This window comes from Ranitomeya imitator, chromosome 1, assembly GCF_032444005.1.
Source record: "Ranitomeya imitator isolate aRanImi1 chromosome 1, aRanImi1.pri, whole genome shotgun sequence".
NCBI classification, from domain to species: Eukaryota; Metazoa; Chordata; class Amphibia; order Anura; family Dendrobatidae; genus Ranitomeya; species Ranitomeya imitator.
The window spans coordinates 420,354,796-420,376,137 of record NC_091282.1 but is presented as its reverse complement, the minus strand read 5'-3'; the positions used below and the strand labels follow the sequence as shown (position 1 = coordinate 420,376,137).

At 44.5% G+C, this 21,342-nt stretch overlaps 1 protein-coding gene across 3 annotated transcripts in view; it reads left to right on the top strand.

Moving 5' to 3' along the window:
- Window positions 1–21,342, top strand: part of PCSK5 (proprotein convertase subtilisin/kexin type 5) — a 748,165-nt gene that overhangs the window by 203,204 nt on the left and 523,619 nt on the right. For all 3 annotated transcript variants that reach the window (XM_069763164.1, XM_069763172.1, XM_069763182.1), the window contains exons 4-5: window positions 408–551; window positions 18,299–18,375. In XM_069763164.1, coding sequence (XP_069619265.1) covers window positions 408–551; window positions 18,299–18,375 — 221 coding nt within the window. The remainder of the gene's footprint in view (window positions 1–407; window positions 552–18,298; window positions 18,376–21,342) is intronic.

Below are 21,342 nucleotides of genomic sequence, written 5' to 3'. Positions count from 1 at the left end.
CGGACTTTTAAATAAAAATGGTTCCTGTGATACCTCACATCGCTCCCAAGCGAATAGCATTGTTCCAATATATATGGTTTTTTTTACATAACTGGATTATAGTAATATATTATTGTTTGTCTTCATCCATTGTGCTTATGTATTGTGTCCTTTCCTAAAAGCCAGATATGTAACAAAGCTTTTATGTTTTTGGATATATCTAGCAGATTTCATGACATAAAAGATACAGCTTCTCATTTTTTTTTCTGTGTAGTTACCATCCCATTCTACAGTTTCAAATTTGCTTTGTAACATATATCTGTTATGCTCTACGTCTGAATAGATTTCATTGTAGACTGAAATAATATGTTTGCAGTCTTACGTGTAGCTGGTAATATTGTGACAAGCTGTTCATGTTTTCCCCGCAGCACTGCAGCGAGAATGCTCACCATTGTCAATCAGACATGAACATCGTAGGAGCTTGGAAACGAGGATACACTGGAAAAAATGTTGTAGTGACTATTCTAGATGATGGCATTGAAAGAAATCATCCTGACCTGATGCAGAATTATGTAAGTTCATAAATATGATTTTACCCAGAAAACATGTGGCAGAAAAATAATTGCAAGAAAAATCTGTGCCGTCCACTTGTCATAAGCAGTGATGTGGATGTAGCAGGTGATTGTCCAGCCATAATAATGTCTATGTTTAATGCTTATATGATTGATATCATAAGAAGCTACAGATACAGAATGTGTGAATTTGCACATTCATATCCATATACTGCAACAGTCCCCAGGAAAATCTCCAAAGTTATCAGAAGTGGTATTATCACGAAGAAGACCTCTTCTGTATACATTAGCACATGAAGTTTCATGTCTATATCATCACCAGCCAATTGAATATAAACACATTATGGCCTTGAACAGTATCATGCCCACGTGAAGAAGCTATTCTGATGGTCCATAGCCCAACTATAAAGAACAAGTGCATGTCTTCTTATAATCATATACTATACTGTGATTTTGTCACCATACACATGGCTTTAGCTCTCCAAATGAGCAATAATATTCACAGTACCCAGTTCCAACCTATGGTCCAGTCCTCTGTTGCAGCTGGAGATCACTTCTGTGGCTGGCTTCCCTTGGACTCCTTTGTCGCTTCCTAGAACTTTGACTAGACCTCATATCATAATGATGCACGTCTTAAGAAGCTACAGAGACGCCCAGAAGATGCAGGTCTAAAGATGCCAGCGACCACATTAAAGTCAGGCTACAAAAAAGGACCAAATCTCTACACGTGTCAAATCACACTGTCATCTCAAAACTCCAAAGAATATCATGGTCTTCTGGTGGGCCAGTCCCAACATGGTATACAACATTAGATCATTTACTAAGTTTGACTTTCAGTCCATCATATGAATTCCAATGCAGGTGTTTGGAACATAACCTCTGGCTTATTACCCTTTAGATCTACCCTCCTGAGGTCTTCCATCTTGTCCATCATAATGCCACCAAAGACATAAGATGTCTGTTGGACGAATGATGGTTCAGTCTATCATTCAGCCGACAACCATCTCAGCTGACTCTCCCATATACAAGAGCTCTTGTTTGGCTAAATGCTCCTGTGTTCTCTATGAGAGAACATGTCTGGCAGTGGTATGTCTCTGGGAGACATGCTAGATCAATAATTTCCTTGATAATAAGTTGTACAAGGCTCTCATACATTATAGACTGTCGGCTGAACCCATAGATAAGAGGGTCTGGCCAACATTAGCCAAATGTGTATGAGGGCTATAGTGGTTGTCTTTGAGGGAAAAATAGTTGATATTTTAAAGAATAATCTGAGGTCAACATGCCATAATGGGATCAAATTCATGAGTGCCCTCAATAGAGGTAGAGAATGATACAATTGGGCATTAGGTACAAACGTTTTTTATCCAATATTAGTTGTAAAATATGACAGGGTTTCTTTTCGATATATCTAAGCATGTAGAATGTTTGGTCAAATTGCCGACGACTACTGTTAACTATACAACCACAGTCGCATAAGGTTAGAAAATAAAAAAAATCTCAGGTATCATTTCTGATGAGAAAGTGCTTCCACTTCAGTGAACCTGGGATGGATTGCCCTTGTGAGATTTCCTATGAAGCTATGCAGATGTTGGCCGCAGTAAATGTGTCAGCTATTTTCTACGCACTTCTCCGGAAAGTTGCCTTGTAATTGAGAATGCTGCTTTAACATGAGGGAGAATTATTTCATTTGAGCTCACATCCATATGGGAATAGAGAGATTGTGAGTAATTACGGAACAATTTTGGCTTGACTTGCAAATGAACTGTGTCAACTTCGGGTGGCAAAATGCTGTGGAAATATGAATACAGGATTAGAATAATTCACAGATTTGGGAAATTGTTAAGTTCTATAAATCTATACAGACATATCTAATTTGTTGTATTTGAGTGACCCACTTAAAATGTATTAAAGGGCATTTTTCATTCTTCTGAAATGTTCAGTATTTACATTTCCGTATGGATAAAAGAAAACTATATGCTGGATTTAATGATATATCTGACTGAGAGAAAGAGACAGTACTAACAAATTGGGCCTGATTCATCATTTGCATTTTTTTTAGTCACTGTTCTTTTATTTTTTGTCCCATGGCAGTCGTTGATGCTTTTAGTGTTAGGAGTCGAGTTTCCTCTGCTGCACAGGGGGAATCTCGATCCGTCTCCGCTGCGGTCTCCCATTCTCCTCCAGCCGCAGTGGAGTCAGCTCAGCAGGGACGTCGCTCCCAGTGTCTTGATCGCTCTCACTCTGTACAGAGAGTTACTGCTGCTTCTTCAGCTCCTGTCATTAAAGTCAGTGCTGGTCAGCGGCGAGCGGACTTCCCTGGGACTAAGTCCTTGTTTGCGCACACTGAGCATGCCCAGAGCAAGATCTCCCATTGGAGATTGAGGGTCATGTGCTCTGGCTCTGCACCGCATTCCATTGGTCCTCTTGGCAGGACCTGGAAGGGCAAAGTTTCTGTGGCCACTTCCTGTCCTGCAATTATATAAACTGCGCATGACCGCACGGCCATGCGCTAGTGTACAATTGAATACGTGTGTTTGTTGTGAGTGCAAGTCGTTCATTAAATACCCCTACCCTTTTGTATGACTGTTCGCGTATGGAGTATGGCTGCTATCTAGCGCCCGACAAATCACTCAACGTGTCACACACGTATCAGCGTCTATTGCTGTGACCGCCAGTGCGGCGCCACGCGCCAGTAGTGCGCTTCCTGACCCACGTCTGGGTGCTTAGTGGTGCCTGCCAGCACGGCACAGTTCGCACTTCGGTGCTCTAATTATAAGAGTTGCCTAACACACCCTGTTGCGGTGTTGTGTCAGCAAGTGGTCTAATCGGACTTCAATCCTAGTTGGCGTTAAGTTCGCTGACTGCTTGCTCGCCTTCTATGTGCGGTACCGCGATCCTGTGACGCAACAGGATCGCTTCCTTCACGTTGGGTGAAGTTTAACCCACGCGAGTATACTTATGAGTACCGCCATATAGTCCATCATTACTCAGCAGCAGGTTCCATCTCTGCACGGTGGACCCCGGGCTACGAACGCACCGTACACTATCAGTCTTATTATTTGGTGCGTTCCGCTAGCCCTAACATTACACTAGCGCCAGGGTCTGGCTAGTGATGACGGACAAACAGCAATCCCTGCGGTATATACAGCAGCTGGAGGGTAGGTTGGCGGCTCTCGAGAGCGCAACCTCAGATGTGGATGTTACCGCAGTTGCTGTACAGGCTGCCAGCGTGGCTGCAGCAACTTTGTCCATTGCCACCCCTGTTCCGACATTTTCTCGCCTCCCGCTGCCAGAAAAATTTTCTGGTAATAGCAAATTTTGTAGGGGATTCGTGAGTCAGTGCTCTATTCATCTCGAGCTTCTGGCTGCACGTTTCCCCACGGAGCGGGCTAAGGTGGGATTTATTGTGTCTCTATTGTCGGACAGGGCGTTGGAATGGGCTACGCCGCTGTGGGAGCGTGGCGATCATGTGGTGCAGAGTGCTCCTCTATTTTTGAGCACTTTAAAACAGGTCTTTTTAGGACCTCAAGTCACCCATAACACTGCGCTCCAACTGCTGGCATTAACTCAGGGTGAGTCCTTGGTCAGTCATTTTGCCGTCCAATTCCGCACTTTAGCATCTGAGCTGGAATGGTCGGATAAAGCTCTTATCCCCATATTTTGGAGGGGCTTGGCTGACCATGTAAAAGACGCTCTGGCCACTAGGGAGATTCCTGCCACACTGGAGGAGTTAATAACAGTCTCCACTCGAATTGACCTCCGTTTTAACGAGCGGAGGTTAGAGCGAGCCCAGTGTAGGCAGAGGTTTCGGCTGGCTCCTACTTTCGCCAAACCTCTGGAATCTCCGATCCTGGTTCCTGAGTCACATGAGGCCAGGGAAGTGTCACAAGCGGGACCTAAGTCCCGGACCGCTTGTGCACTCAGGGTCTGTCATGTTTGCCAGCAGTCTGGACATTTAGCGACCAGATGTCCTCAGCGGTCGAGGAAACGTCAGCGTCTAGTGGTCGTAGGTGGAGGTACACTAGACACGGCGACGTTTGCCTCTAAATTGTCCTTTAAGGGGACAATTACTATAGGCTCATTCTCCCACTCGGTAGAGCTCTGCGTGGATTCTGAGGCGGAGGGCAATTTTATGTCTTCTGCCTTCGCCCAACGCCACGCAATACCTCTGGTTATGCTAGCTCAACCTGTAACGGTACGAGTGGTGAATGGGTCGACTCTGCCCTCACAGATAACTCACCAGACCATCCCTTTTACTCTGTCCATGTCGCCATCTCATCAGGAGATTATTTCTCTGCTCGTCATTCCAGAGGGAATTGATGAAGTCCTGTTGGGAATACCTTGGCTACGGTACCACTCTCCTCATATCTCCTCATATCCTCAGTCGAGTCCATATGGGTCGAAATTCATGGAGGGAAAAATGGTAACAAAATTCTCATTGGGGTCTGTTACAAACCCCCAAATATAACAGAAACCATGGAAAGTCTACTTCTAAAGCAGATAGATGAAGCTGCAACCCATAATGAGGTCCTGGTTATGGGGGACTTTAACTACCCGGATATTAACTGGGAAAGTGAAACCTGTGAAACCCATAAAGGCAACAGGTTTCTGCTAATAACCAAGAAAAATTATCTTTCACAATTGGTGCAGAATCCAACCAGAGGAGCAGCACTTTTAGACCTAATACTATCTAATAGACCTGACAGAATAACAAATCTGCAGGTGGTTGGGCATCTAGGAAATAGCGACCATAATATTGTACAGTTTCACCTGTCTTTCACTAGGGGCACTTGTCAGGGAGTCACAAAAACACTGAACTTTAGGAAGGCAAAGTTTGACCAGCTTAGAGATGCCCTTAATCTGGTAGACTGGGACAATATCCTCAGAAATAAGAATACAGATAATAAATGGGAAATGTTTAAGAACATCCTAAATAGGCAGTGTAAGCGGTTTATACCTTGTGGGAATAAAAGGACTAGAAATAGGAAAAACCCAATGTGGCTAAACAAAGAAGAAAGACAGGCAATTAACAGTAAAAAGAAAGCATTTGCACTACTAAAGCAGGATGGCACCATTGAAGCTCTAAAAAACTATAGGGAGAAAAATACTTTATCTAAAAAACTAATTAAAGCTGCCAAAAAGGAAACAGAGAAGCACATTGCTAAGGAGAGTAAAACTAATCCCAAACTGTTCTTCAACTATATCAATAGTAAAAGAATAAAAACTGAAAATGTAGGCCCCTTAAAAAATAGTGAGGAAAGAATGGTTGTAGATGACGAGGAAAAAGCTAACATATTAAACACCTTCTTCTCCACGGTATTCACGGTGGAAAATGAAATGCTAGGTGAAATCCCAAGAAACAATGAAAACCCTATATTAACCCCTCTGTGACCTTAGACGTACTATCCCGTCGAGGTGCCCTGGGCTTATCTGACCCTGGACGGGATAGTACGTCATAGCCGATCGGCCGCGCTCACGGGGGGAGCGCGGCCGATCGCGGCCGGGTGTCAGCTGCTTATCGCAGCTGACATCCGGCACTATGTGCCAGGAGCGGTCACGGACCGCCCCCGGCACATTAACCCCTGGCACACCGCGATCAAAGATGATCGCGATGTGCCGGCGGTGCAGGGAAGCACCGCGCAGGGAGGGGGCTCCCTGCGGGCTTCCCTGAGACCCCCGGAGCAACGCGATGTGATCGCATTGCTGCGAGGGTCTCACCTCCCTCCCTGCTCCCTCCAGGCCCGGATCCAAGATGGCCGCGGATCCGGGTCCTGCAGGGAGGGAGGTGGCTTCACAGAGCCTGCTCAGAGTAGGCACTGTGAAGCCTGCAGCGCTGCATATCAGATCAGTGATCTGACAGAGTGCTGTGCAAACTGTCAGATCACTGATCTGTGATGTCCCCCCCGGGACAAAGTAAAAAAGTAAAAAAAAAATTTTCCAAATGTGTAAAAAAAATATTCCAAAATAATGAAAAAAAAATATATATATTATTCCCATAAATACATTTCTTCATCTAAATAAAAAAAAAACCCAATAAAAGTACACATATTTAGTATCGCCGCATCCGTAACGACCCGACCTATAAAACTGTCCCACTAGTTAACCCCTTCAGTAAACACCGTAAGAAAAAAAAAAAAAACGAGGCAAAAAACAACGCTTTATTATCATACTGCCGAACAAAAAGTGGAATAACACGCGATCAAAATGACAGATATAAATAACCATAGTACCGCTGAAAGCGTCATATTGTCCCGCAAAAAAAGAGCCGCCATACAGCATCATCAGCAAAAAAATAAAAAAGTTATAGTCCTGAGAATAAAGCGATGCAAAAATAATTATTTTTTCTGTAAAATAGTTTTTATCGTATAAAAGCGCCAAACCATAAAAAAATGATATAAATGAGGTATCGCTGTAATCGTACTGACCCGAAGAATAAAACTGATTTATCAATTTTACCAAACGCGGAACGGTATAAACGCCTCCCCCAATAGAAATTCATGAATAGCTGGCTTTTGGTCATTCTTCCTCACAAAAATCGGAATAAAAAGCGATCAAAAAATGTCACGTGCCCAAAAATGTTTTCAATAAAAACGTCAACTCGTCCCGCAAAAAACAAGACCCCACATGACTCTGTGGACCAAAATATGGAAAAATTATAGCTCTCAAAATGTGGTATTGCAAAAAATATTTTTTGCAATAAAAAGGGTCTTTCAGTGTGTGACGGCTGCCAATCATAAAAATCCGCTAAAAAACTCGCTATAAAAGTAAATCAAACCCCCCTTCATCACCCCCTTAGTTAGGGAAAAATAAAAAAAAAAGTATTTATTTCCATTTTCCCATTAGGGCTAGGGTTAGGGCTAGGGTTAGGGCTAGGGTTAGGGCTAGGGTTAGGGCTAGGGCTAGGGCTAGGGTTAGGGCTAGGGTTAGGGCTAGGGCTAGGGCTAGGGTTAGGGTTAGGGTTAGGGCTAGGGTTAGGGTTAGGGCTAGGGTTAGGGTTAGGGTTAGGGCTAGGGTTAGGGCTAGGGTTAGGGTTAGGGCTAGGTTTAGGGCTAGGGTTAGGGCTAGGGTTAGGGTTAGGGTTGGGGCTACAGTTAGGGTTAGGGTTTAGATTACATTTACAGTTGGGAATAGGGTTGGGATTAGGGTTAGGGGTGTGTCAGGGTTAGAGGTGTGGTTAGGGTTACCGTTGGAATTAGGGTTAGGGGTGTGTTTAGATTAGGGTTTCAGTTATAATTGGGGGGTTTCTACTGTTTCGGCACATCAGGGGCTCTCCAAACACGACATGGCGTCCAATCTCAATTCCAGCCAATTCTGCGTTGAAAAAGTAAAACAGTGCTCCTTCCCTTCCGAGCTCTCCTGTGTGCCCAAACAGGGGTTTACCCCAACATATGGGGTATCAGCGTACTCAGGACAAATTGGACAACAACTTTTGTGGACCAATTTCTCCTGTTACCCTTGGGAAAATACAAAACTGGGGGCTAAAAAATAATTTTTGTGGGAAAACAAAAAGATTTTTTATTTTCACGGCTCTGCGTTATAAACTGTAGTGAAACACTTGGGGGTTCAAAGTTCTCACAACACATCTAGATAAGTTCATTGAGGGGTCTAGTTTCCAATATGGGGTCACTTGTGGGGGGTTTCTACTGTTTAGGTACATTAGGGGCTCTGCAAACGCAATGTGACGCCTGCAGACCAATCCATCTAAGTCTGCATTCCAAATGATGCTCCATCCCTTCCGAGCCCTCCCATGCGCCCAAACGGTGGTTCCCCCCCACATATCGGGTATCAGCGTACTCAGGACAAATTGGACAACAACATTTAGGGTCCAATTTCTCCTGCTAACCTTGGAAAAATACAAAACTGGGGGCTAAAATATAATTTTTGTGGAAAAAAAATATTTTTTATTTGCATGGCTCTGCGTTATAAACTGTAGTGAAATACTTGGGGGTTCAAAGCTCTCACAACACATCAAGATGAGTTCCTTAGGGGGTCTACTTTCCAAAATGGTGTCATTTGTGGGGGGTTTCTACTGTTTAGGTACATTAGGGGCTCTGCAAACGCAATGTGACGCCTGCAGACCATTCCATCTAAGTCTGCATTCCAAATGGTTCTCCTTCCATTCCGAGCCCTCCCATGCGCCCAAACGGTGGTTCCCCCCCACATATGGGGTATCAGCGTACTCAGGACAAATTGGACAACAACTTTTGGGGTCCAATTTCTCCTGTTACCCTAGGGAAAATACAAAACTGGGGGCTAAAAAATAATTTTTGTGGGAAAAAAATTTTGTTTTATTTTTATGGCTCTGCATTATAAACTTCTGTGAAGCCCTTGGTGGGTCAAAGTGCTCACCACACATCCAGATAAGTTCCTTAGGGGGTCTACTTTCCAAAATGGTGTCACTTGTGGGGGGTTTCAATGTTTAGGCACATCAGTGGCTCTCCAAACGCAACATGGCGTCCCATCTCAATTCCTGTCAATTTTGCATTGAAAAGTCAAACGGCGCTCCTTCCCTTCCGAGCTCTCCCATGCGCCCAAACAGTGGTTTACTGCCACATATGGGGTATCAGCGTACTCAGGACAAATTGGACAACAACTTTTGAGGTCCAATTTCTTCTCTTACCCTTGGAAAAATAAAAAATTGGGGCAAAAATATAATTTTTGTGAAAAAATATGATTTTTTATTTTTACGGTTCTGCATTATAAACTTCTGTGAAGCACTTGGTGGGTCAAAGTGCTCACCACACCTCTAGATAAGTTCCTTAGGGGGTCTACTTTCCAAAATGGTGTCACTTGTGGGGGGTTTCAATGTTTAGGCACATCAGTGGCTCTCCAAACGCAACATGGCGTCCCATCTCAATTCCTGTCAATTTTGCATTGAAAAGTCAAACGGCGCTCCTTCCCTTCCGAGCTCTCCCATGCGCCCAAACAGTGGTTTACTGCCACATATGGGGTATCAGCGTACTCAGGACAAATTGGACAACAACTTTTGAGGTCCAATTTCTTCTCTTACCCTTGGAAAAATAAAAAATTGGGGGCAAAAATATAATTTTTGTGAAAAAATATGATTTTTTATTTTTACGGTTCTGCATTATAAACTTCTGTGAAGCACTTGGTGGGTCAAAGTGCTCACCACACATCTAGATAAGTTCCTTAGGGGGTCTACTTTCCAAAATGGTGTCACTTGTGGGGGGTTTCAATGTTTAGGCACATCAGTGGCTCTCCAAACGCAACATGGCGTCCCATCTCAATTCCTGTCAATTTTGCATTGAAAAGTCAAATAGCGCTCCTTCCCTTCCGAGCTCTCCCATGCGCCCAAACAGTGGTTTACTGCCACATATGGGGTATCAGCGTACTCAGGACAAATTGGACAACAACGTTTTGGGTCCAATTTCTCCTGTTACCCTTGGTAAAATAAAACAAATTGGAGCTGAAGTAAATTTTTTGTGTAAAAAAGTTAAATGTTCATTTTTATTTAAACATTCCAAAAATTCCTATTAAACACCTGAAGGGTTAATAAACTTCTTGAATGTGGTTTTGAGCACCTTGAGGGGTGCAGTTTTTAGAATGGTGTCACACTTGGGCATTTTCTATCATATAGACCCCTCAAAATGACTTCAAATGAGACGTGGTCCCTAAAAAAAAATGGTGTTGTAAAAATGAGAAATTGCTGGTCAACTTTTAACCCTTATAACTCCCTAACAAAAAAAAAAATTGGTTCCAAAATTATGCTGATGTAAAGGAGACATGTGGGAAATGTTACTTATTAAGTATTTTGTGTGACATATCTCTGTGATTTAATTGCATAAAAATTCAAAGTTTGAAAATTGCGAAATTTTCAAAATTTTCGCCAAATTTCCGTTTTTTTCACAAATAAACGCAGGTACTATCAAAGAAATTTTACCACTATCATGAAGTACAATATGTCACGAGAAAACAATGTCAGAATCACCAGGATCCGTTGAAGCGTTTCAGAGTTATAACCTCATAAAGGGACAGTGGTCAGAATTGTAAAAATTGGCCTGGTCATTGACGTGCAAACCACCCTTGGGGGTAAAGGGGTTAAGGGTCACCAATCTAACCCAAGAAGAGGTGCGAAATCGGCTAAATAAGATTAAAATAGATAAATCTCCTGGTCCGGATGGCATACACCCACGAGTGCTAAGGGAACTAAGTAATGTAATAGATAAACCATTATTTCTTATTTTTAGGGACTCTATAGCGACAGGATCTGTTCCGCAGGACTGGCGCATAGCAAATGTGGTGCCAATATTCAAAAAGGGCTCTAAAAGTGAACCTGGAAATTATAGGCCAGTAAGTCTAACCTCTATTGTTGGTAAAATATTTGAAGGGTTTCTGAGGGATGTTATTCTGGATTATCTCAATGAGAATAACTGTTTAACTCCATATCAGCATGGGTTTATGAGAAATCGCTCCTGTCAAACCAATCTAATCAGTTTTTATGAAGAGGTAAGCTATAGGCTGGACCACGGTGAGTCATTGGACGTGGTATATCTCGATTTTTCCAAAGCGTTTGATACTGTGCCGCACAAGAGGTTGGTACACAAAATGAGAATGCTTGGTCTGGGGGAAAATGTGTGTAAATGGGTTAGTAACTGGCTTAGTGATAGAAAGCAGAGGGTGGTTATAAATGGTATAGTCTCTAACTGGGTCGCTGTGACCAGTGGGGTACCGCAGGGGTCAGTATTGGGACCTGTTCTCTTCAACATATTCATTAATGATCTGGTAGAAGGTTTACACAGTAAAATATCGATATTTGCAGATGATACAAAACTATGTAAAGCAGTTAATACAAGAGAAGATAGTATTCTGCTACAGATGGATCTGGATAAGTTGGAAACTTGGGCTGAAAGGTGGCAGATGAGGTTTAACAATGATAAATGTAAGGTTATACACATGGGAAGAAGGAATCAATATCACCATTACACACTGAATGGGAAACCACTGGGTAAATCTGACAGGGAGAAGGACTTGGGGATCCTAGTTAATGATAAACTTACCTGGAGCAGCCAGTGCCAGGCAGCAGCTGCCAAGGCAAACAGGATCATGGGGTGCATTAAAAGAGGTCTGGATACACATGATGAGAGCATTATACTGCCTCTGTACAAATCCCTAGTTAGACCGCACATGGAGTACTGTGTCCAGTTTTGGGCACCGGTGCTCATGAAGGATATAATGGAACTCGAGAGAGTACAAAGGAGGGCAACAAAATTAATAAAGGGGATGGGAGAACTACAATACCCAGATAGATTAGCGAAATTAGGATTATTTAGTCTAGAAAAAAGACGACTGAGGGGCGATCTAATAACCATGTATAAGTATATAAGGGGACAATACAAATATCTCGCTGAGGATCTGTTTATACCAAGGAAGGTGACGGGCACAAGGGGGCATTCTTTGCGTCTGGAGGAGAGAAGGTTTTTCCACCAACATAGAAGAGGATTCTTTACTGTTAGGGCAGTGAGAATCTGGAATTGCTTGCCTGAGGAGGTGGTGATGGCGAACTCAGTCGAGGGGTTCAAGAGAGGCCTTGATGTCTTCCTGGAGCAGAACAATATTGTATCATACAATTATTAGGTTCTGTAGAAGGATGTAGATCTGGGGATTTATTATGATGGAATATAGGCTGAACTGGATGGACAAATGTCTTTTTCGGCCTTACTAACTATGTTACTATGTTACTATGTATGAGTGGTCCTCAGGCAGAATTCTGGGATGGGGTGAATCTTGTGGGGGTAGGTGTCAGAGGGAGTGCGTTCAGGTAGCTACAACTGAGGTACCCGCAGATCTTTCCTCTCTCCCCAAGCAGTATTGGTCGTATGCAGACGTATTCTCCAAAAAGGCGGCGGAGACCCTTCCGCCCCATCGCCCCATCGCCCCATCGCCCCTATGACTGTCCTATTGACCTCTTGCCTGGTGCTGAGCCTCTCCGGGGTCGAGTCTATCCGCTATCTCTCCCGGAGACAGAGGCAATGTCACAGTACATCCAGGAAAATCTGGCAAGAGGGTTCATCAGGAAGTCAGTGTCACCTGCTGGGGCAGGGTTCTTCTTCGTGCAGAAGAAGAGTGGGGAATTGCGTCCATGCATCGACTACAGGGGTCTTAACGCCATCACCGTTAAGAATAAATACCCTTTGCCTTTGATATCTGAACTGTTCGATAGGCTTCGGGGAGCAAGGGTATTTACTAAATTAGATCTGCGGGGTGCTTACAACCTGATTCGCATCCGTGAGGGGGACGAATGGAAGACGGCTTTTAACACCAGGGATGGGCACTATGAATATCTGGTGATGCCCTTTGGGCTCTGTAATGCCCCAGCCGTTTTCCAAGACTTTGTGAACGATATCTTCCGGGATATGCTTTCCATCTCGGTCGTAGTCTATCTGGATGATATTCTCATCTACTCTCCAGATATTGACTCCCACCGGAGAGATGTTTGCAAAGTCTTCGACCTCCTACGGGCAAACTCCCTCTATGCCAAGTTGGAGAAGTGTATGTTTGAGCAGGAGTCCTTACCTTTCCTAGGCTACATCATCTCAGCCCAGGGATTGGCTATGGATCCTGCCAAACTACAGGCTGTGATGGACTGGCAGGAACCCCATTCTCTTAAAGCGGTGCAGCGCTTTATGGGGTTCATCAATTATTATCGCCAGTTCATCCCGCATTTCTCAACTTTGGTAGCTCCCTTGGTTGCCCTCACCAAGAAGGGGGCGAATCCCAAATTGTGGTCTGAGGAGGTCTCCAAGGCTTTTATCTCTATAAAGTCACACTTCGCTAGCGCTCCCATTCTTCATCGCCCCGATGTTGATAAGCCATTTATCATGGAGGTGGATGCCTCTTCTGTTGGTGCTGGAGCAGTCCTCTTCCAAAAGGATGCTCAAGGTCGGAAGCATCCTTGCTTCTTTTTCTCCAAGACCTTCGCACCAGCAGAGAGGAATTATTCCATCGGGGACAGGGAGTTGCTAGCCATGAAGTTGGCTTTCTCGGAGTGGAGACATCTCTTGGAGGGAGCACGTTTTCCCTTCCAAGTCTTCACAGATCACAAAAATTTGGTGTATCTGCAGACAGCTCAGCGGTTGAATTCTCGCCAGGCCAGATGGTCCTTGTTCTTCTCCCGGTTTCATTTCACCCTCCATTTCCTTTCTGGGGAGGAGAACATTCGGGCCGACGCTCTCTCTCGCTCCGTTGTGTCATCTGCGGAGGAGGAGGAGGAGCCTCGGCTTATTGTCCCCACCGAGAGTTTGAGAACCGTGGCCCCAGTTTCGCTGGAGTCTGTGCCCCCGGGCAAGACTTTTGTTCCATCTAGTTTGCGACCGGAGGTTCTCTCTTGGGCGCACTCGTCCAGGGTGGGTGGACATTTTGGTACTAAAAGGACATCAGAGTTACTGGCGAGGACATACTGGTGGCCGCATATGGCTCGTGATGTCGCGGAGTACGTTCGGGCGTGTGTCTCTTGCGCCAGGAACAAGACTCCTCGGCAACGGCCAGCTGGGTTGCTTTATCCTCTGCCCGTGGCTGACAGGCCCTGGGAGATGGTCGGGATGGACTTTGTGGTTGGCTTACCCAAGTCTCGTAATTGCACCATTATCTGGGTGATCACCGATCATTTTTCCAAAATGGTGCATTTGGTGCCTCTTCCACGGCTACCATCTGCACGGGCATTGGCTGTCTTGTTTATCAAGCATATCTTTCGCTTACACGGTATGCCAGACAAAATTGTTAGTGACCGGGGTCCCCAGTTTGCGTCTCGATTCTGGAGGGAGCTATGTCGTCTACTCAGTATTGAGTTAAATCTCTCTTCGGCATATCATCCCGAGACGAATGGGTTGGTAGAAAGGGCCAACCAGACCTTGGTCACATATCTGCGACATTTTGTTTCTGCCAGACAGGATGACTGGGCATCCTTGCTACCGTGGGCAGAGTTTGCACTTAACAATGCCGTAGCCGACTCTACCGGTCAGACTCCATTCCTCTTAAATTACGGCCAGCATCCGCGTGTTCCTGTGCCCATGCCTGTGTCTTCCGCTGATCCCAGGGTGGCAGACTGGGCTGTGGAGGCACGGGACATTTGGGATCGCACGCAGGATACCGTTCGGGCCTCCAAGGAGAGAATGAGGTCCTCCGCCGATGTTCATCGGCGCCCCGCTCTGACTTTTGCCCCTGGCGACTTAGTGTGGCTCTCCGCCCGTAACATCAGGCTGCGAGTTGAGTCCACTAAGTTTGCTCCTCGCTACTTGGGTCCCTTCAAGGTTCTCGAACAGGTTAATCCTGTGGTCTACCGCCTGGCTCTTCCTCCACGCTTGGGTATCACCGACACCTTTCATGTGTCCCTCTTTAAACCCGCATACATGTCCCGGTTTTCCGAGTCATCTGCCGGGACATCGGGTTCGTCTACGGACGATTACGAGGTGAACGCTATTTTGGGGTGCAAGGTGGTACGCGGCAAAAAGTTTTATTTGGTGGATTGGAAGGGTTATGGTCCAGAGGACAGGTCTTGGGAGCCTGCTGAAAACATTCGGGCCCCACAGCTCATTGCTGCCTTCGAGTGTAGCGAGGCCCAAGGAGGGGGGGGCCCTAGGAGGGGGGGTAATGTTAGGAGTCGAGTTTCCTCTGCTGCACAGGGGGAATCTCGATCCGTCTCCGCTGCGGTCTCCCATTCTACTCCAGCCGCAGTGGAGTCTGCTCAGCAGGGACGTCGCTCCCAGTGTTTTGCTCGCTCTCACTCTGTACAGAGAGTTACTGCTGCTTCTTCAGCTCCTGCCATTAAAGTCAGTGCTGGTCAGCGGCGAGCGGACTTCCCTGGGACTAAGTCCTTGTTTGCACACACTGAGCATGCCCAGAGCAAGATCTCCCGTTGGAGATCGAGGGTCATGTGCTCTGGCTCTGCACCGCATTCCATTGGTCCTCTTGGCAGGCCCTGGAAGGGCAAAGTTTCTGTGGCCACTTCCTGTCCTGCAATTATATAAACTGCGCATGACCGCACGGCCATGCGCTAGTGTACAATTGAATACGTGTTTGTTGTGAGTGCAAGTCGTTCATTAAATACCCCTACCCTTTTGTATGACTGTTCGCGTATGGAGTATGGCTGCTATCTAGCGCCCGACAAATCACTCAACGTGTCACACACGTATCAGCGTCTATTGCTGTGACCGCCAGTGCGGCGCCACGCGCCAGTAGTGCGCTTCCTGACCCACGTCTGGGTGCTTAGTGGTGCCTGCCAGCACGGCACAGTTCGCACTTCGGTGCTCTAATTATAAGAGTTGCCTAACACACCCTGTTGCGGTGTTGTGTCAGCAAGTGGTCTAATCGGACTTCAATCCTAGTTGGGGTTAAGTTCGCTGACTGCTTGCTCGCCTTCTATGTGCGGTACCGCGATCCTGTGACGCAACAGGATCGCTTCCTTCACGTTGGGTGAAGTTTAACCCACGCGAGTATACTTATGAGTACCGCCATATAGTCTGTCATTACTCAGCAGCAGGTTCCATCTCTGCACGGTGAACCCCGGGCTACGAACGCACCGTACACTATCAGTCTTATTATTTGGTGCGTTCCGCTAGCCCTAACATTTAGTGCTCAATTTTTCAAAATTGTGCATGTGTTCAATTAATTTTGTGCAAGGTAAAAAATGCCCATATTTTTGGCTTTAACTCTTTTTTCAACTATTTAGGTTAAAATATTGAACACTTCACAAAAGGGTGCAAACATTGGTTCAAAATATCTGGTGTGCATAAAATCACTCCAGGAGGGGAGAACTGGAGTTTAATTGTGGCAACAGTTGTCACTTTTTGAAGAGTGGCAAATGATGAATCAGGTGACAAAAGCTGGAAACCCTCAACTCCACCCTCAGTGGTGAGCTAAAAAAAATAAACACATATAAAATAAACTTCAAAAAAGGCTCAAATAAAAAGATGAACAAAAAAAACTCAATAAAATAGACGCAAATGCAATACTGAATCAGGCCCATTGTGCTTTCTACTTCTTTATCCTGGTAACATTTCTTTCTTTACTGTGTAGCATTATTCAACAGTTCCTTCAGAAACATACCTGTAAAAGTCCTAAGGCCCCATAAACTTTGAATAAAAGTCATCTAAACCCACCCATTTCAGCAGGATTTGGGCTTCCCAATTTGTCTCCTGACAGATGATGTTGGGAGAGAAGATCCGGCCTCTTGAACTTCAGCAGGTGGTGATTTTGTTCGACCATGACGAGTGTTCCTGTGTATGTTGGAGTCAGTTGAGATAGCTGTCAGGCGAACAATTGAGGTCCAGTAAATTGTGGCTTCTGTTCAGGTGTATTCAGGAGCTGTATCAATCTATGAATGGACTGGACCTTCAAGCAAACATGTAAGAAAAACAAGGATCATGCTTTTTTCAGTGCTCCAACTGCAATCCAATTTTCATGGGTAGACTGAATGATTCGGAAGGTGGATAAACTTTTTTTTCCACCTCCAATAAAATCAGATCACCCTCTGATCAAACTCTGACTAGAGTGTGAATAGCATAATTGTCTCAATTTTCTGGGATGAGAGAAAAATGATCATGTGACCTTAGCCAAAGACTTCAGGAAGACTTGACCACAAGGTGCAGGTGTACCCTCTGGCTTGTTATTAGCTCTTTCATATACCCTTTTTTGGGGCCCTAACATACTTGTCTTGTGCTATGTATTAGTACGTCCACTAAATACATAATCAGCAATGGTGCAGCATTGACAGGTACCCAGAGACTCCAGCTGTGGAACTATTATAATTAAATCTTATAAATTGTGTTCTTACTTTGCTTTTATTACTATGAGGTATTTTCACAAGCTGCTCATATCACAGGATGAAAAATGCCTCATACAGAAGGCATTAGCTACCGTAAATCTAGAATAGGTATGATGGAGGAAGCATAGAAGAATCATCCAGGAGTTATCACTGACTTAGTAACTAGAACTCGAAAATATGTACCAAAATATGCTGAAGACTGGAAGTGAAACTCCATGTCTGGTCAGCCTGATAAGTCTGAATGGATCGATAATGATGCCAGGAGTATATCATAGGGATAATCTGACTATAGACTTTAGATAGTTACCACTCTGCTATTAACATAAGGGCTTAGCTTGGCTGAAAATGCACGTTATGCATTCTCTATTGGAAATACTAGTACAGAACTATTCTTTTCCCCCTGACATCAGTGGTCTCTCCCATTACATTGACATGAACATTTGTAAGATGCTCGAACCTGTGGGCAGATTCAGGCTCTGTTCACACAGCAGATCTGACATGTATCTGTCAAGCAATCCACAGTAACTATCTGATGCTGACCATATGAGCATAAGTCCCATTGTCATTCAATGGGGCTAATCAGCAGCTTTTCCATGCAATATTATAGCACGCCCATTATCCTAGTCTTGATTAACTACAGAGGTAAAACACCTTGCACACAGGGCAGTAACACAAAGTATATATTTTAGTTGACTCCTGCAGAATGATGCAGAAACTGAATTAGAATCATGTTCGCTCATTTCTTTCATAGATTACATTTCATAGGAACTAACTATATCATCCTTATCTTCTGTACATAATCACCTACAAGCCAAGCCATGGAATTGTCATTACTGCACAGGGACAGTCACTAACCTAATTACATGCCCAGTGGAGCCTTATTATATATGTATGAGCCAAGTGAGATGACAGCTTAATAATGATCCCATGACTTATTCATACTTTTTTCTTTTTTTGGATGTAGGATCCTTTGGCCAGCACTGATATCAATGGCAATGACTATGATCCTATGCCTCGCTATGATGCAAGCAATGAAAACAAGTAAGAATTGACAACCACCACTTAGTCCATTTCTTGCCTTATCCTATGGAATCATATGTGTAGTGGAGAAAAATATTGTTACTAGGTATCAAGTCTATATTAATCCTCTCATCTCCGTCACAGCTAAAATTGCATTAGGACAGTTTCAGACAGCTATGATGAGCCACAACAACCCCCAGCACCATCACCTACAGATTTACTGAACAGAAGAGTACCATTGAACACTAAACTTAGCAGGATCAAGAGGGGTCTTGGAGTTGTATCCATAAGGCCCCCTTCACACAGGAGATTCATGTACTGGAAAAACCAGTACTGGTGAGATCCGTGGTCCGTGTTTGTGTGCCATCCATCTGTATGTGACATCCATGTATTCGTTTGCTGTCATGGGTTTTTAACTTAAATCTGTGTCCTTCAGCCACATGGAAAACCTGACCAGGAATGAAACGGACTGCACCACTACCATCCTGTAGTCTGTTTCAACACAAAAGCCCAGAGCAGGTTTTCCCTAAATCTGCCTTGGAAAACCAGCATTTTCAAGACCTATACTCACTTTAGTCTGCATTGAAACCACAGCTACGCCTGTGGCTGCAATGCACTCTCATGGCCTCAATACGCCATATGTGTGCATCCTGGGGGAAACATACAGTGACCCTCACATGTAACACCAGTCACTGCCTCACAAGCCTTTGCTGGTTAGAATTTGTAGGGGAAACCTACGTAATTCTTTTTCTGATGTCCCCCATAAACTCACAAGTACAGGCTAAGCAAATAAGCTGTTATTAATAGCCTGGGAACCCTGTGGGATATTGTCCGTTTTCCTAAATTAGTAATATCAGTCCCCCAGTCATGGGCTTTTTCTCTGCTGGGTATGGAAATTATGCAGGAGCCCATGCCATTTCTTTCATTTAATTCTTAAATTTACACACGATGTACACAGAGGGTGCTGAATACAACTCCCATCATTGTCGAAATGATCTCAGGGAGACCAGGTGAAGATGACACCTGCCTTCATCACCCGGCGCCTGGGATCAACGTAAATTGTACCGCTTTTTCCGAGGCGCCAGTATGTGTCACACGGATGAAACACAGATGTTATCCGTGTGTCATCAGTGTGCACGTGCGCCGCACACATTTTGTCCGTGCTGCGCAAAAAAAGGACATGTCTGCTGGTTTTTCACACGGACCTAACGTGTGCGCACCACCATTAGATACAATGGGTGTGCCTGTGTCCTGTCCGTATTTGTAGTCCTTAAAAAATGGACCGCATATGGACACAAAAATGGACATGTGAAGGAGGCTTAGTACAAACATTAACTCCTTCCTGACATTTATGGTACATGTACATCATGATTGGGAAGAGCTTCCCGACCAATGCAGTACATGTACGTCATGGCGATTGCCCACGCACAGAGCGCTGTACGCTGGTGATCGCCGAAGTCACCTAATCACTTTACTGCACGAGGAATGGCGTAAAAAATAAATAAAATCAATTCTTCACCTGCTTTCGATTTTTTTATTCTGCCTCCCAAATATCGCAGTAAGGCTCAGCGCACATTCATTCTGTGCTGAATGCTTACACCGGGGTTTCCGTGAAAATCTCTGAAATACGTGATTCAGATGGAACCCCACGGTGGAAGATTCCCTACAGTGAGGCAGATGGAGGCATTGTGGACGTCGTCTGGTCTGTGGTCCGGCGTTGTCCGTATTTTTATTAGGAGTGCAGAAAAATACCCTTTCCACAGTTCTCTGCACCTGTGAAAAGTAGGACACCACTAAATAGAGGCCAGACGGAGTCCAGAGTAATTCTGCTGCCTCATTATAGTGAGTGCCACCCTCGGGAGTTTGATCTGAATCACGTCACTCGAAGATTTAAAGGGAAACCCCGATGTAAGTGCTCATCATAGAGCACGTGGGATAAATGTGATCAAAATTGTTATGTAAAATGTTCCCACTGTCATTTGTTAACTAAAATATAGGGAGTTTTCCAGAGCACAAAGACTCTGGAAAAGCAAAATGGCTACCTCTCCCCCCCCCCCCAAAAAAAAGAAGAAATTCAGCAAATTCTATGCTCCCAAATCCTAATTCCACCCTCCCTTCTGAGCCCCAGTGTGCCTGAACTACATATAGCATCCACATGTTTGGCATTTCTGTAGTAATGTAAGCCCGCCTAATTTACAGGTGCATGAGCTGGGCGCAACGTACGGGCACTACAACATACTGGTCACTATAACATGAGCTTTTACATGGAGAGAACTGCTGTATGTAAAAGCTCATGTTAAAATCGCATTGCATACGGATGCCATACGGATGTCACACTGTTACTAGATGCGAGGATATTGCATCCTCACACTGCAAACGAATTACATACAGATCACTGTTCAGGGAACATTTGTGCGATTCTTGGACTGATTTTTTATACGGTAAGTGTGACTCCAGCATTAGGAAGATATTCTGTACTTTACAATATAAGGCCGGCCTCACACTACCGTGTGACCTAAGAGAGGTGCTGAGAATACGGATTGCATACGGTACAATGCTTCTCTATGCCCCAGCTCCTATCTGCCGTATTTTACTGATCCGTATTATACGGTCTTCTACGGCCGTAGAAAATCGCAGCATGCTGCGATTGTCACCGTATTGCGCAAAAAATCCGCCAATGAAAGTCTATGAGGGCAAGAAAAATACGCAGCGGTGTTAGAGAGAAAAGCCGGCAATTCAGCGCGGTGTACAGTAAAATCACACTGACAGCTTACAATAGAGTAAATGTGTACACATAGAATAGGTATATATATATATATACATATATATATATACAGTGGGGCAAAAAAGTATTTAGTCAGTCAGCAATAGTGCAAGTTCCACCACTTAAAAAGATGAGAGGCGTCTGTAATTTACATCATAGGTAGACCTCAACTATGGGAGACAAACTGAGAAAAAAAATCCAGAAAATCACATTGTCTGTTTTTT